The following is a 16,401-nucleotide window of genomic DNA, read 5'->3' on the forward strand; positions in this document are numbered from 1 at the left end:
AGAGATCACCCAGGCCCTTGGAATATCCCACCTGATAAGAGTGTCTTTGTTTACCTGGGGGCCCTGGGTCTCGTGGTATCAGATTAGCCTCGGAGGGGCTGGACACTGAGTAACTAAGGCCAGCCAAGTGGGTCAGCCAGGCTTACATGAGCAATTTCCAGTAGAAACATTGGACACCAAGGCTCAGGTAAGCTTTGTGGTTGGTAATCTTTCATGCATGTTGTCACACATGGAAGGCTTAAATGACTTCTTAAATGACCCCATGACTCCTGCTGGGAAAGGACAACTGGAAACTTGCACCTGGTCTCTTTTAGACTCTGCCCTATGTGTTATTAGCTTTTGCTGATTTTTTTTTTTTCCCCTAAAGAGGGGGAGTCAGAGTGTACAGAGAGAGCAGGGGAAGGACAGAGACGCGCCCAGTGTGGAGCCCAGCGCAGGGCTCCGTCCCACAACCCAGAAATCATGACCAGAGCACAAATCAAGAGTTGGGATGCTTAACCGACTGAGCCACCCGGGCGCCCCTCCTTTGCTGATTTTAATTTATATTCTTTTACTGTAATAGATTTTAACCATGAGTATAACAGCTCTCCTGAGTTAGGTGTGTTTTTCTAGCAAATCATTGATCCTAAATGTGCTCCTGAGGACCCCAACGAGAACCACTACTCTGTGCTGTGGGGCTGACCTCTCGAAGATTCCTTTGCTTTAAGCTTTAGGGCCCCCTCACCCATGAGATGCCTAGAACCTGGCCTGAGGGTCCCCTTTATGGAGTGCTTTGGCCTGGACCCCAAGTGTCCCCTCTCCCTAGTCCACGGGTCAGGAGGCTGTGAATTCCCTGGAAGGCTGGGTGTTGCTTTGTAGGCTAACCCTGAATGGTCCTCCTGGGTCAGCGGGCCCTGGTCTCCCCATCTGTAAATGGAGCCTTTACTCTCTCTGGTTCTAGTAGGCCCCCAGAGCAGCCACATATGACAAAGCAGATAGAGCATATGCTGGGCTACGGGCAAGGGCAATGTATTTTACCTGGCCTCCCTACCGCCCATGAACGACCTACTCACCTGAGCCGGGGACCTTGGAGTGCTGGGGCCCGTGGGTTTCAGGAGATCGAGACACTCAGTGCTGCCCCTCCCGGGACGGCCTGTTGCACAGTACTTGGGCCCTGTCTGTCCCATTCTGCCCTGGCCTAAGCCCAGGCCCACGATCCAACACAGGGAAGAAGGCCCCAGAGTGCCCTCTGGGTATGTGGCTTTATTCACAGACTCAGCACTTGCTGAGAATAAAAGGAAAGAACATCGGGGCTGGGGCCAGGCTGGGTCCGGAGATAAGGGCGGCTGGGAGGCCATGCATGGGTTGGACTGGGAGCTCACAGGAGAGGACCCGTCGGCTGGGCCAGGCCTGTGTGGGGCAGGCTGGACGCAGGCAGCATGCGGGAGACCTGGCTAGGCCTGCGTGGAGCAGATCCATCAGGTGGCGGCTGTGAGCCAGGGAGGGAGGGAGGGAGGGACCGAGGGTTTCTCTGGGGCAGAGTGTATGGGTGTGGGGCTGGACAGCAGGCACCCCTGCCCCTCATTCCCAGGGAAACGACAGAGTGGGACAGTCAGAACACCTGGAGCCTGGTCCTGCTCCTGTCTCGGGACTTGGTGTGTGACGGCAGCCAAGCTGGTCTCTTCTGGTGACATTGTCCTGCTGATGCTTGGACGTTTGCTGTGGGGACACTCTGGGGACATCTGTAGGGAGTTCAGACAACCCTGGAAAGTGTGCCTAGGACCCAGCTTCGGTGAGGCAGGGGTGGGGTGGGATGGAGTGGGGGGTGGAGGTGAGGGGGGTGGGGGGGCTGTGCCCAGGGAGGGAGGGGATACCCAGTATCCAGCCAGGGGGTGCTGCCTTGGAGCCAAGCTTTCCTCTCAGTGGTCGGCATCAGCAACCTGCTGTTGGCCCGGGGGTGGGGTGGGGCCTGGGTACCATCTCCCACCGCCATCCCCCCATGGGGCCAGCCCCTGGGCCAGGGATGACTGAAATGTGAACCTATTTACTCCTGGCCCCGCCTGCTGGCTCCCCACAGATTTCCTGCCTGAAGGCAAACAAGGGATCTGAAAGCTTGGATCCTCCTCTCCCCTGCCTTCTTCCTGGTGACAGCCCATTCCCACCCAGCAGGGAACAGAAAAACCAGTTCCCCCGGTTCAGGTTCGTTCCCTGCCTGGGAATAGCAACAGTTTGGAAAGCTGGCAGGGTCTGTCTGGGCTGTCCAGGAAGGTGACCTACGGCTCTCCCCCGCCCCCTGGAAGCCTGGTGAGGACAGAGCAGGGCCCTGGGTCTGAGGTCGCAGCCCCTGCCTGCTTCCTTCCTGCCGGGCTGTCCCAGGGCCTGGGGTGGCAGGCCTGGACACCGGCTAGGGGCCCTCAGCACTGGCGGGAGGGGGTGCGGTGCACAGAGCCCGGGCGCTTGGGGATCTTGCGCCAGCGACGCTTGTCCCAGCGGCAGAGCAGCAGCAGGCGGAAGGTGTCCCGGAAGGCTTTGTTGCAGAGCGCGTAGCACATGGGGTTGATGGTGCTGTTGACGTAGCACAGCCAGTAGCCCAGCTCCCACAGGGTCTCGGGAACACAGTTCTTGCAGAAGGTGGACACCAGCACCATGATGTTGTACGGCGTCCAGGTGACGATGAAGGCCAGCAGAATGGCGCTCAGGGTCCGGGCCGCCTTCTTCTCCTTGACCAGCGAGAAGGTCTTCCGCTTGGCCAGCTGCTCCTTCCCCCGGGGCTTCTGGCTCTTGCCGGCCCGCTCGCGCCCCTTCCGGGTTGGCCTCTTGACCGTGTTGGGGGAGCTCCGGGGGGGCTGCTTGGCCGGGGCCTGGGCCTCGGGGTCCACCATGGGCATCTTGATCACTACCTCGGAGCCGGGCTCCTCCCCCTCGGAGGACGTGAGGGACTCCATGGAGCCTTCATCCTCTTCCTCCTCTTCCTTCCAGCTGTAGGCCTGCAGCAGCCTGGGCGCCCGGCAGCAGCGGCAGCAGCGGCCCGGAGGGGTCTCTGGGGAGCCCTCCGTCCCCCGCTGGGACCGCTCAGAGCTGCTGCTGCTGCCGCCCCCCTTCCCGGGCGTCTCGGAGCCCTGCAGGGCCGCCAGCTCCCGGGCCCGGTTCTCCGTCTCCCGGTAGATGCGCCAGTAGAGCGTGCACATGACCGTGACCGGGAGGTAGAAGGCGGCCATGGCTGTGCCGAAGGTGATGATGGGCTGCGAGAGGAACTGGATGTAGCACTGCCCGGCCAGGACCGTCCGCTCCCCTACCAGGTACTGCCAGAACAGGATGGCCGGAGCCCACAGGATGAAGGAGACCAGCCAGGCCAGGCCGATCATCAGGGCCGCCCGGCGGGGTGTGCGCTTGGCTCGATAGCTCAGGGGCCGGGTCACGGAGAAGTAGCGGTCGAAGCTGATGAGCAGCAGGTTCATGACGGAGGCGTTGCTGGCCACGTAGTCCAGGGCCAGCCAGAGGTCACAGGCCAGGGTGCCCAGAGCCCAGTGGCCCATGAGCAGGTACGTGGTATAGAGGTTCATGGAGAAGGTACCGATGATGAGGTCAGCACAGGCCAGGCTGAGCAGGAAGTAGTTGTTGACTGTCTTGAGCTCAGTGTTGACCTTGAAGGAGATGAGTACCAACAGGTTGCCTGTCACTGTGGCCAGGGACAGGAGGCCTGTGGTGATCCCAATGAAGGCCACTTGCCAGGGTCCTTTTCCCGGTGCCAGGACGGTGATGTTGGGGCTGACGGCGGGTGGGGCCGAGGTATTCATGGTGGTGGGCTGGGGTGGGGGGGGCAGCCCCTTCCTCTAGTCGCGGTACAGGGCTTCCTCAGGGGGAGGTCATCACCTGGAATAAGAGGACACGAGCTTGGTTGGATTGCTGCTCGTCTCTGATAGCTTGGGGTGGAAGGTGCTGGGGACACGGCCTCTGCCTTCTTGGACCCTTAGGCGAGACGTCATCGCTTCTCACCCGTGGCCACTCGCAGTCATTCATAAGGCACTTTCCCAGCCGTGAACGGATGTGCCAGCAGCCCTGGGGGGTGGGGATTTGGAATCCAGAGATGGAATCCTCCTTCTGGCTTCACCGTTCAGACTCCCAGCCTCAATTTTCTCATTGGGAAATTGCTACTAATTCCTGTCTTGCTTCACTCCTGTGGCAGGAGTCGGGAGACTGGCTTTGTATACAACACTGCCAAATTTTCAAAGCACTTCACTCAATTTTATTAGAGCTCTCATTTACTAGGTAGTTACTACATGCCAGACATAGGACTAAGCACTTAACTGAATTACCTAATTTAACTGTCGAACATCTCTAGGAGGAAGGTCTCTTAGACTCCCCATTTCCCCGAGGCAGCCGTGGCTCCAAGCGGCCACTAGAGCAGGCCACAGCGACAGAGGAGGGGAGTATGGTTAGAACCCACGTCTCTCTTTTACTTTGAGCATGTGGAGCTCCAGCAGGATTCTTCCATCAAATAAGGCGAGACGGGAAGGCCGGGGCAAGGCTCTAGAGAAGATAAGGGGGAGGTTATGCTGCCGCGTCTGCATGTTTCCCTGGGTGTATGTGTGAGAGCACGCGCATGTGTGTCTGTGTGTGACACAGAGATAGAGAGGATGAGAGAGGAGGAAGGCAGAGTCTGGAGCTGGATCAGCCCCTCTCGGAGGGCAGCCGGGTAAGTTGCTCTGGGTCTAAATGCTTGTCTGGAGGTAGAAAGTCTGGAGGGAGAGGCTCCTGGGTGGCCCAGTCGGTTAAGCATCTGTCTTTGGCTCAGGTTATGATCCCAGGGTCCTGGGATTGAGTCCTGAGTTGGGTTCCCTGCTCAGTGGGGAACGTGCCTCTCCCTCTGCCTGCCGCTCTGCCTGCTTGTGCTCTCTCTTTCACTGACAAAGAAACAAAATCTTAACAAAAAATAAAAAAGAGTCTGGAGTGAATGCAGGCAGCGGTAGTGGGGCGCTATTGGTGGGGAAACTGAGGGCCTCAGCTCCCGGCAGGGATCTGGCCCCTGATGAGGTGTGGGAGCCCCCTTCTGTCTCCCCACTCTCTTCCTGGGTCCAAGCTGAGTGAGGGGCAGCAAGGGGAAAAGGAAGATTCCACCACATTTTTCTTGAAACTGGAGTCCAGCCCAGGCACTAAAGGACTAAAGGTGGGTAAAGGGAAAAGCCGGGTCTCTTAGCAACCTTAGCCGGAGAACCCCACCGCTCAGCCACCATTTTGCTGTTGCTCTGGCAGGTCCCTTCCTGTCCTGGGCCTCAGGCATCCGTCTGTCCTTGGAAGACTGGGGTCTCCTCCCACCTGCCGCTATGGTTTCAGGGGTTGTATCATTGGAAATATTCCAAGGGAGAGACATCGGGCACCGGGCTCTGGTGTTCCTCAGGAACTGGTCTGTGACAGAGAGATGAGCGCGCTGTGTGCCTGTGAGGAGGTCAGGGCATGACAGGCGGCTGGGACAGCCTGTGACCGAGGGTGTGTGGCTGAGGTCATCTCCACCGGTCACGGGGTCGGGGCGTGAGAGGGACTCTCAGGATGGCAGTCGGGAGTGTGACAGAAGGAGCGAGAAGGACCGTCGCTGTCAGCGTATGCTTGTGCGTCTTGGGCCGTTTGCACGTCAGGAGGACACAGCACGTCATGGTGGAAGGGCCTGGACAGCCTGAGCCACACTGGCTCCGCTGGGACCCAGGCTGTACCATTTCCAGGGTATGGGATCGCTGCTGGCGGTGTCATTGCTGGGTGCCTCAGTTTCCTCAGCTGGAAAACAGGAATGACACTAGTCCCTGGCAAATAAATCAAGGAATTGTTGTGAGGACGAAGTGGGTCTATAGATGAAGAGTGCCTGGGACAGGCCTGGCACCACAGGCCTGAACTTGGTTCCCGTTGATTCTTAGCATGTGTGCCGGTGAGGGCTTCCTCCTACGAGGGTTTGCTCCTTTTTCTTTTCTTTTCTTTTTTTTTTTTAAAGATTTATGTATTTGAGGGGCGCCTGGGTGGCTCAGTGGGTTAAAGCCTCTACCTTCGGCTCAGGTCATGATCCCGGGGTCCTGGGATCGAGCCCCATATCGGGCTCTCTGCTCAGCGGGGAGGCCTGTTTCCCTCTCTCTCTGCCTGCCTCTCTGCCTGCTTGTGATCTCTGTCTGTCAAATAAATAAATAAGATCTTAAAAAAAAGATTTATGCATTTGAGACAGAGAGAGGGAGAGAGGGAAGGAGGGAAGGGGCAGAGGGAGAGGAAGAAGCAGACTCCCCGATGAGCAGGGACCAACATGGGGCTCCATCCCAGGAATTTGGGATCGTGACCTGAGACGAAATCAAGAGTCGGCTGAGTGGGTTTCACTGACTGAGCTACCCAGGCACCCCAAGTGTCTGCTCCTTTGATTAAAAATTTCTTGGGGTGCCTGGCTGGCTCAGTCGGTGGAACATGTGACTCTTGATCTTGGGGTCATGAGTTCAAGCCCCACGTTGGGGTGTAGCGATTACTTAAATAAACTTAAAAGAAATTTCGAATACTATGACAATAGCAACTGCCAACGATAATGATCATTGTTACTATTCAGTGTTCCCTGAGTGGCAGTCGCTGCTGAAAGCACTTTTGTGCGTTACTGCATTTAATCTTAACGGGGAAGCACGTGACCTAGGGGTCGCTCTTCTCTCCATTTCCCAGGTGAAAAACCGAGGTTGGGAAAAGCAAGATCAGGCAGGTAAGGTAGGAACCAAGATCTGAGCCCAAGCACTTCGTTCCACCGAAACTGTATTTATAAAAACCGATGGCTGGCTTGGAGGCTATCATAGTTTGCCAATTAGAATTTTATCTGTCTTTTCTTTAAAAAAAAATGTTATTTATTTATTTGACAGAGAGAGAGACAGCGAGAGAGGGGGCATAAGCAGGGGGAGTGGGAGAGGGAGAAGCAGACTCCCCACAGAGCAGGGAACCCGATGTAGGGCTGATCCCAGGACCCTGGGATTCCGACCTGAGCTGAAGGCAGATGCCTAATGACTGAGCCACCCAGGTGCCCTTGGAATTTTATCTCTTAAATTGTATTTTTTTTTTTTTTTTTAGTAATCTCTACACCCAGTGTGGGGCTTGAACTCATGACCCTGATATCAAGAGTTGTGTGCCCTTCTGATTGAGCCAGCCAGCTGCCCCGCCAATTTGAATTTCAAAAATATTATGCTGAAATATTATTTGTCTTGCTTACTGAATTTTTTTTTATTAAAGATTTTATTTACTTATTTGACAGACAGAGATCACAAGTAGGCAGAGAGGCAGGCAGGGAGAGAGGAGGAAGCAGGCTCCCCGCTGAGCAGAGAGCCTGATGTGGGGCTCCATCGTGGGACCCTGAGATCATGACCTGAGCCGAAGGCAGAGGCTTTAACCCACTGAGCCACCCAGGTGCCCCTTGCTTACTGAATTTTGTTGCATTCTCTTCCCGTAACCAAAGTCAGGTGCTGGGCTGGAGGCTGGCATGGGACTATGCCCATGGAGGCTTTCCCTGGGGAGGTACTGGTGGATGTCAGCAGCCGTGACACTGTTGCCCTCCACCTGCCCCTCTGATCTGAACTCAGTGCTGTTTAGTGCCCATTGCACAGATGGAGCAACTGAGGCCCAGAGAAAAGGGGGAAGAAGGCATGGTGTATCTCCAAAGGAGCCGGCTCCCTTTCCCAAACCCTCAACCTCCGGTGCTTTGGGGAGGCTCTGGAGGCCCCCGTAGTTCCCTGGGTCAAGATGGGAAAAGACTAAGTCAGAGTCAGACAAGATGAACTTGCTGACCTCAGAGGCCGCACCCGAAGCAGCTGCTGAGGCGTCCTGTCTGCCGGGGCGTGGTGTGGCCATCAGCGCTGCGTCAAGGCCTCCCATCTGTCTGGTCCCACACCACCACTGGGCTAGGCTTGGGGCTGGGGGGTGAGGGAGACAGTTTTGCCTCAGGTGTAAAATCAGAGGTGCCCCCAAACTCAGAGTTCAAGAAAGTGGATATTTTAATGCAATATTTAAAAAGTTGATGGGGCGCCTGGCTGGCTCGATGACTCTGGATCTCGGGGTCGTGGGTTCGAGCCCCACGTTGGGTGTAGAGAGTACCTTAAAAAAAAAAAAAGGGAGCTGATGCATAACCATCCATCATGAATAAAATTTTAAAGAAAGGCAGGGTCCAATCTAGCACTTGCACAAACCATCTGATCATCTGATCACCCATGACTCACCCTGATCTTGGCCCTGGTTTCAATGAAACTTTATTTATAAAAACAGACGGCCCGCCTATGGGCTGTCTAGTTGCTGTCTGATTTTTTTTTTTTTTGGTAAGTTGATTTTTAAAAACGTAACATTACAATATTATTTATCTCGATTAGTGAGTTTTTGTGTGTCCTTCCTCAAAACTGTCTCTTCCTAGCGGTGTGATCCTCAGCAACCGTTTAACCTGTCCTTCCCCGGCCACCCTGTATCTACCAGCGGCTGGGGTTCACGGCATCCAAAGCACGTCTCTGGACTTATTTCTGGCTCCTCAGTCCCACCCACAGCCCAGCCCCCTCTTGCTGTCCATACCCCGGCACAGCCCCGCTCCAGTCCTAGATTCCTCATTTGTTTTTTTCTTCTTTCTTTCTTTTCTTTTTAAAAATGTGTTTTTATTTATTATCATTACATATATATATTTAAGGATTATTTACTCATTTATTTGAGAAAGAGAGAGAGAGAACAAGCAGGGAGAGGAGCAGAGGGAGAAGGAGGCGCAGACTCCCTGCTGAGCAGGGAGCCCAATGCGGGGTTCCATCCCAGGACCCCCGAGATGGTGACCTGAGCCGAAAGCAGACACTTGACTGGCTGAGCCACCCCGGTGCCCCAGCTTTGATGAGTTTTAAAAGGGCTTTCGGAATGGAGGATCTCTGAGAAGTGGTCCTTGGAGGCAGTCCCCCTCCTTAAGGGCTAGAAATCCCTCCCACTAACTCATTTTTCTTTTAAACATATTTTAAAAATTTATTTATTTATTTATCAGAGAGAGAGAGCGCACACACAGGTAGGCAGAGAGGCAGGCAGAGGCAGGGAGAGAAGCAGGTTCCCTGCCGATCAAGGAGCCCGATGCGGGACTCGATCCCAGGACGCTGGGATCGTGACCTAAGCCGAAGGCAGTGGCTTAACCGACTGAGCCACCCAGGCGTTCCCCGCTCATTCATTTTAACAGCCACGGTGATAACCACCATCATGAATCACGTCCTGAGTGCCAGACACTTGATGTACGCTATCATTTCCTGTACTCCATGGGGCACCCCAGGGGGGGTCTTATCTCTATTTCACAGACGAAGACACTGAAGTTCGACTTGACTTGCCGATGGTCTCACAGTGGTGAGAAGTGGAGGACCTAGGATTCGGCCCCGGGGCTGCTCCGAGGCCTGCGTTCTTCCCGCTTGGCCAACTCCTCTATACCCCACCTAGGAGCTGGAGGGACTAAGGCCTCCCAGGAGAACGGGGGCAAAGAGGAGGGTAGTGGTTCTGGGGAACTGAACCCCGATTCTTCCACTGCCTGGATCTTCTGAGCTCTTGGGCTACTGCCCAAGGACAGAGTCGTCAATAACTCTGTCTTTCCTCCCCAGTCAGAAGCAGAGGCCGCCCCCCACACCTCTTTCAGACAGTGATTTGCTCCAGAGAACATTCCCAGGGGCCTGCTCTGGTCCCTGTGGTGTGACCTTGGGCAAGTCACTGTCTCAACCTGGTAATCCTTCTGTAGGCTGATGGTGTGTGAGGATGTGTGCATTGCTGAGCGGGAATAAGAAATGGTGGTGGGGTGCTGGTGGGGCGCCTGGGTGGCTCAGTCATTGAGCAGCTGCCTTCGGCTCAGGTCATGGTCCCAGGGTCCTGGGATCCAGCCCAGCATCGGGCTCTCTGCTCAGCGGGAAGCCTGCTCCTCCCTCTCCCACTCCCTCTGCTTGCGTTCCCTCTCTCGCTGTGTCTCTCTCTGTCAAAAAAATAAATAACATCTTAAAAAAAAATGGTGGGGGTGAGTCTCTCTTCTGTGGGTGTCACGTCTGGGGTACCAGAAGGAGGCGAGGAAGCAGGAGGCGCTTTTCTGCTCAGGACTGTGGCCTCCTGATGAAGGCTGTTGGAGCTTTTAATAATATTATTAATATTATCATAACAACTGACATTCACTGATTGTTTACCATATATCAGACCCAGCTCTAAGCTTTCTAGTTATGATTTAATTGACCTGCTACAACTCATTGTGAAACAGGCTTTATTGTCCTCAATTTGCAAAAGGGGTGACACAGGTTTTGAGGCCGTAAGGACCTTAACTCTTTAAGGCAACCAGGATGTAGACCTCTTGGACCCCTGCTTACTCTGAACTGCTCTTGTGGGAATGGCGGGCTCCCCAGCCTCCTCGCTCACCTTGGCTGACTTGGCCAACCCAGAGTTTGAGGTTTGAGTCAATGAAGAACCAGTCCTTCCTTTAGAATCTGGCCTGGGTTTGTGTGTGTGTGTGTGTGTGTGTGTGTGTGTGTGCGCGCGTGTGTGTGCGTGTGTGTGTGTGACAGTGTCTGTTGTCGATCTGCATGATGTGTGATGACAGCGCTATGGAAGGGGGAGGTCTAGCCATAGCTCTCTGAGAAGCAGGGTAGGGGCTGCGTCTACCCTCATTCGCTGCTTTATCCCAGTGCTTGGCACACGTAGTTTCTCCATAAATATTTTGTGGAACAAGTAAGTGAGTTTGTACGTGGGGTCCTCCTGTTTCATCTCAGGCTCGGGAGCATGCCCCCTACTCCTTCTGGCTGTTGCTTACCCTCACCTGCCGGGTCCCTGTCTCCTGGGTGAGGCCCTGTCTGGCTTGAGAGCACAGGAGAGAAATGGCCAAGAGCATCCTCACCTGTTCAATGGACCAAGGAACCTCCTGACTCACCTGCTGCCGGGAAGCTGAGCACCGTGATAGGACAGGCGCGGGTGTGGGAGGGGGCCTGTCAGTGCTGGGGAAGGAAAAAGTCAGCCTGGGCTTAAAGGGTTAAGGGATGAGGTCAGAGCCTCTAGAACAGCAGGCCAGACTACTGACCGCCAGAGCCTTGGATGGATCCCCAGGGGCTGGGGATCTGGCTGGCAAGAGGAAGGGGGAGGCCAGGAGCGATTGCTGGGGAGAGGGATTCCTGAACACTGGGGTTCCTGAATCTTACCACTGGTCAAGTGGTGGAGAAGGGGAGAGGGAGAGTGAGGGGTTGCTGGGGAAGAGACTCAGGAGGGAGGAGCGAAGCCATCTTGTGATTCTGGGCCTGGAAGCTGGTGGAGCCCTGACTGGAGAGAATGAGCAGTACTGGGGAGAGGGAGATACAAGGTAGGGTCCGTGCGGCTGGGCTTCTGGGGTTTCACATGTGCAGGGAGGGGGGCACTCTTCTGGCCGGGTCTTCTGATGGGTCCCTTCTGCTGGGCCCTTCATCCAGAAGCCAGCCTGTCACAGGCGGCTTTCTCCCCCTGGGTTAACTTTTCTCTAAAAGTAGCTCTTGACCCATTAAAGGTGCACAAAACTCCTACCTCCAATGCCTGGCCTTGGCAAGGAGGGGGCAAACACATGCAATTTACCACATTTTCAGGCTCAACAGTCACCACTGGGAATGCCAACTAGCCCTGGGGAGAGCAGGAGCCATCAGTCAAAGGCTCGTAAGTGTGCTGCTGAGCCGGAAGAGGAGCGTCAGCCCTAGAACCACTGCCAAACACACTCACGCTGATGGACTTTAACCAGTTCCCCGACTTGAGCCAAACCATGCCAGAGCCAGGCAGTCGGCAGGCTGGGCCCTAGACCTCACTCCGCCAGGTGGCATCATCAGAGCTCCGCCCCTCATCCACCTCTCCACTTGCCCCCTGTTCTTCCATCCTTGAATTCTCCTCCCCATTTCCTTTCTTCTCTCTCCCTCCCTCCCCCATCCTTCTAGGCATCACCATGGCATCACAGCAGAGCAGAAACCCAGCAAGATAGTCACCCACCTCTCCCTGCCCGCCCTCCCCTCCGGAGCCCAAGCTCCTGCCTCCCAAGGCTTGCTGCTCCCCTCACCCCGTCATCTTTCTCGGGGAGGTGGGGGCGCAGCGTTGCCCTGAGGGTGAGGGGAATGGGGTCCCAGCCCAGGAGGAACCCTCGATGTCCCTTCTGGGACCATGAGCTTGTCCCTTCTCCTTCCTCAGCCTCAGTCTCTTCATCTGTTCGATGAAGAGGTTCCTTTTTAGGGCTGATGTGACCTCTGCCTAATCCCTTCTTGACACTCCGGACGCCTCTTTGCCCTTGGGGATCTAGTTCTCAGACCTCCAGGCCCCAGCCCGGGAGACAAGAGTCACATCTTCCACAGCCCTGCTTCACCATCCCCTCCCCTCCCTGCGTTCTGTATCACAGCAGCGATCATGGCTTGCCCAGTGGCTAAGGTCAGGGGGCAGAGAACTAACTCTTATCTGACAGTTCAGTGAGCAGCTGATTACCCAGGGATAGGAGACTGTCCGGCTACAGGAGACAATCTGACTCCTTCCGGCCAGTTGGGAGAGGGGGGTGAGTGACTGGTGGTGGTTGGGTCAGCCTGGGTGGAGCTGTAGGTCTGTTTTGTGGCAAGAGGTGAGCCCCTCTTGCTAGCACCGAGAACCCCTTAGCAGCACTTGTCTGAATGACCCAATGCGAGCTGACCACCCCCTTCCCAGCTGCCGGCCCGGGAGCTGGCGAATCTGCAGAATCAGAGCTGGTGGCCTCCAGCCCCTCCCTCCCTACATCGTGGGGTCTGGGGGCTCCTGGGATGGGTCCCTGCATGGGTGCCCATTAGTACTGATGCATTAAGAGGCTACAGGACTGAGACCTACTCTGGGGGAGCCCAAGATACTGTGGACATAGGGAGCGCTCTCTGGGCCCTTGCACACGTCAGGGCCACGTACCCTGACTGGTGTGGCCTTCCATGTGTCCATTTGTTCCCGGAGAGCCCTGGGGCTCTTGGCCTGGTCCCCTGCTGGCTTCTGGCCTAACACCCACCTTGGCATCCAGCTTGTCCGTCTGGCCAGCAACCTGGTTCAGTCCATCTTGGGGGGGCTGAAGGTGGATGGGGGTGGTGGGAGTCAGGGTTCCCTGAGGGAAAAGAGGAGGAGGTTCTGGGACGGGCACCCCGATGCTGGGGGGGGCAACCTCCCACAGGATGCTGGTGGCAAAGGCTGCCCTCTGGCCCCCTGCCCTTTCCACTCTGTCTCTGGGATTCTGGGTCCTCTGCCTGCTAGGGGGCGGCTTAGTCCCTCCGGGCTCCAGGTCCAGTTTCCTAAGGGGAGGGGTCTCCATCTTCTCTGCCAGCTGAACCCCAGAAAAACATCGGGTGTATCTGTTCAAAGCCACGAGACCGGGTGTTTGGAACAGGCACTGTCCAGTGCTGCAGAGCCCCCTTGGTCTCTAGACCCCTCCTTGGCCCCCTCCTCTCTTCGGAGTTCATCCCCATTTCCTAGTCCTCGTCTCTGCTTTGCTCCCAGGACCTGCTCTTCCCGCCCCCATCTCGGTGGAGCCCCTCCCGAACCCTTCCAAATGTACTCACCATGGGACTGGAGAAGGGTCTGTAGGGTCCTCAGCCCCACTGCCTCCCCGGGGGCCGGCGGCGTCTCCAGGGACCCAAACACCTGGCTCCCGGGGGGAGCTGCGCCCTGTGCTGGCAGCCGGAGAGGCACAGCCAGTGATTGGCATGTCCCACCCCCTGGCACGCCAGCCTTGGGGGGGAGGGAGGAGAGGAAAGAGAGGGAGGGAGGAAAGGGAGAAAAGGAAGGGAGGGGGAGCTGGAGGGAAGCCTCAGGCAGCGTCTGGGGTTGGACTAGGTCCTGGAGCATGCCCCCCTCCTCCACTAGGGCACCTAATTCGAGCCCGGAGAGGGAGGAGGTAGGACATGGGGAAAATGAGCCCAGGAAGGCTAAAAGTCCAGAACGGGAGAGAAGGCGGATACAGGGAGACAAACACCCACACCCACTGCACACAGACTCAGCGGCACACACACACACACACACACACACCCTCACAAAGGCACACTGTTTCCCCGGGGCTCCTTCCCCCACCCACCCTTAGAGCCCCCAACCGGTGCACACCATGTCCCGACACACACAGCCTAGCATTCACATGCTTGTTTCCCTCATACACGCCCTGTGCCCTGCACATGCCCACGCGCCCACCCACCCACCCAGCCCCACACCCTGCCCTTCCTCCCCGCTGCGAAGGAGCTAGCTAGATTCCTTCTGTTTGGAAATGACACATTGGGCCTCACGTGAGAGGCTCCAACTTGGAACAGACCCAGAGGGCTGGCGCACCCGCCCCAGGGGCTGGGCAGACGTGTCCGCGTGCTGGGCTGCGTGCTCTTGTGTCCGTCCCCGCTGCAGAGCCCGGGTGTGAGGCTATACAGGGGTCTGGTTGGAAGGGAGGAGTGGGGGGGGCGTGTGCTCCCTACACGTGCTGCTGAGTGTCCCCCCCACGCGAATGTCCCCAAATACCGTGCAACCTGTGTAAATGCAGGTGTCGCCTCGTTGGTCTGGAACCAGGACGTGTGTGTACACGTGTATCTGTATTCGGTGTGTGTCTGAGTGTTGCCCAACTGTGGAACTTGCTAATTCTCCCTCCCTGCCTCCACCTCCCTGCCTGCTCCACCCCCACCTTCCACTTGGAAGACAGACAGACAGGCAGACAGACAGCTCTCCTCCCAGCTTGTCAAATTCTGTCTCCCCTGACTCCCACTCAGGGCTCACAGGTGTGTTCCTGGGAAATGACAACCTTGCCCTTATTCCCCACCTGCCTTAGTCCCACTGCTTGGTCAGTACCCACCCCCCTTGCGCTTTTGGATTTCTGTGCTGAGTTTCCTCAGAGATAGAAATCTGGGGGCCCTTTGCGTAGAGCCCAGGGTTCTGTGTGGCCCTCACTTGGCCCTAGAGACCTCCCCCGGGGGAACTGACCTGGGGAGGGAAGCTGGGGAGCCCTCTGCTGGGCTGCTGTGTCCTCTGCCCCACTGGGCCATGCCCAAGCTCTGGGGTGGAAGATAGAAGGACAAGGATCATCTATTAGTCCCATTATGCAGATAAGAAAACTGAAGATCAGAGGGGTGATTAATAGTGAATGGACTCAGGTCCCTTGGCTCTAAGTCAGGGGGTTGGGACCTGCCCCCCACTTTTCCCCTGCCCATTTCCCCACCAAACACCCCCTCTCAATCAGGAGGCCTGTGGATAACCCAGGGCTTCCTCAGGCTGCAGCCCAGTTGCCAGTGGAGCCAGGTGGAACAGGCACGGGAGTCCCCGGGGCTTGGCCAGCAGCCATGGGATGCCAGCGGTGGGCACACGTGGCAGGTACATGAGGGGGATCTCTGCGTCTCAAAGCCAGCTGCGGGTAGAGCAAGCATCCAGGCCACCTCCCTCCTGAAGCAGAGGAGACACGGCAGCTTGGAGACAAGTCCCAGCAAACCCTTCCCACCCCAGGGCCCACCAGCAGGTCAGGGGTGGGGTCAGAACGCCACAGGTCCCTGTCCGTGGGCGCGGACTGGGGCTGCCCCCTGCTGGGCGGTCCTCGGGTTGCGCCTGCGGCTGGCGCGCGCGGTGGGGCTGCGTGTACTTGTGCGCGTACACGTGGCTGAGTGTGGGGGTGTTAGGCCTCCACGCTCAACATCCATTTCCGAGTCTGAATCAGGCTCTCTCCTTGCCCCCTCCCCCCAGTCTCCTTGGTCTCCCTTTTCTCTTCTCCCACCGCCTCTGCACACGTCCCTTTAGAAATAAAAACACTTATTTTGTAGGCGGGGGTGGGGTGGAAGGGGGAGGGTGTCCAGCTTTCCCTTGCCTCTTCTTGAGTGCCCCTCTCTGTCCCAGGCGGTTTCCTCCTTAAGTCCGTGAAGCTGCGGAGGCAGGGGGATGATGTCCCCCCAAACCCTCCTCCCCCCCTGCCTGTATGACTCTTTTCCGCCCAGACTTGGCTCGGTCCCCTTACCAGATGGGGAAACTGAGGCAGGCAGGGAGGGAGGGCCAGGAGAAGCTCTCCCACCCGGCTCTCTCACCGCCCCCGCACCCGCGCCGGATTTAGCCGCAGGGAGGCTGGGAACATTGTCTTTATTTTAAGCCGCCGAGTGAGGCACGAACGCTGCTGCTCGCGACAAAGGGCTTGGCTAAGCAGCGGCAGGCGGCGCACGTGGGGGTCCAGCCCCACCCCCGCTCGACGCCCCCCGGCAACCCGGGAGCGGCCCGGCCTGACCTCAGCCACTTCTCGCTTCTGCCTGGCCGGCTGGGTCGCCGCCTGGCGCAGGACACCCGGGTCTCGGCTCCTGCGGGTTGCTATTTTTGGTCCCTTGACTGAGGAGTCACTCCTCCGGGCCACCGAGGGAGCGCGGGGCCGGGCCCCTCCCTCAGCCTCCTTCCGGGGAGGAGGAGACAAGCGGCCCTGGGTGCGAATCCGACTCTGCCTTCTTGCCCGCT

General features: G+C 57.1%; 1 protein-coding gene across 4 annotated transcripts; it reads right to left on the reverse strand.

The window, feature by feature from the left end:
- Positions 1–1,805: 1,805 nt before the first annotated feature.
- CHRM1 (cholinergic receptor muscarinic 1) lies at positions 1,806–14,523 on the reverse strand. Of its 4 annotated transcripts, none has more exons than XM_044259499.1 (4): positions 14,454–14,523; positions 13,509–13,619; positions 12,965–13,057; positions 1,806–3,852 (listed from the first exon to the last, which is right to left on the reverse strand). In XM_044259499.1, exon 4 carries the CDS (start codon positions 3,774–3,776, stop codon positions 2,394–2,396), a length of 1,383 nt encoding a protein of 460 aa, XP_044115434.1. In that variant the 5' UTR covers positions 3,777–3,852; positions 12,965–13,057; positions 13,509–13,619; positions 14,454–14,523; the 3' UTR covers positions 1,806–2,393. The 4 variants fall into 4 exon arrangements, with proteins under 4 accessions (XP_044115434.1, XP_044115435.1, XP_044115436.1 ...); XM_044259500.1 differs by having other exon boundaries at positions 14,446–14,494; XM_044259501.1 differs by lacking the exons at positions 12,965–13,057; positions 14,454–14,523 and having other exon boundaries at positions 13,509–14,078.
- Between the last annotated feature and the right edge of the window lie 1,878 nt (positions 14,524–16,401).

Source organism: Neovison vison, chromosome 7 (genome assembly GCF_020171115.1).
Source record: "Neovison vison isolate M4711 chromosome 7, ASM_NN_V1, whole genome shotgun sequence".
NCBI lineage: Eukaryota > Metazoa > Chordata > Mammalia > Carnivora > Mustelidae > Neogale > Neogale vison.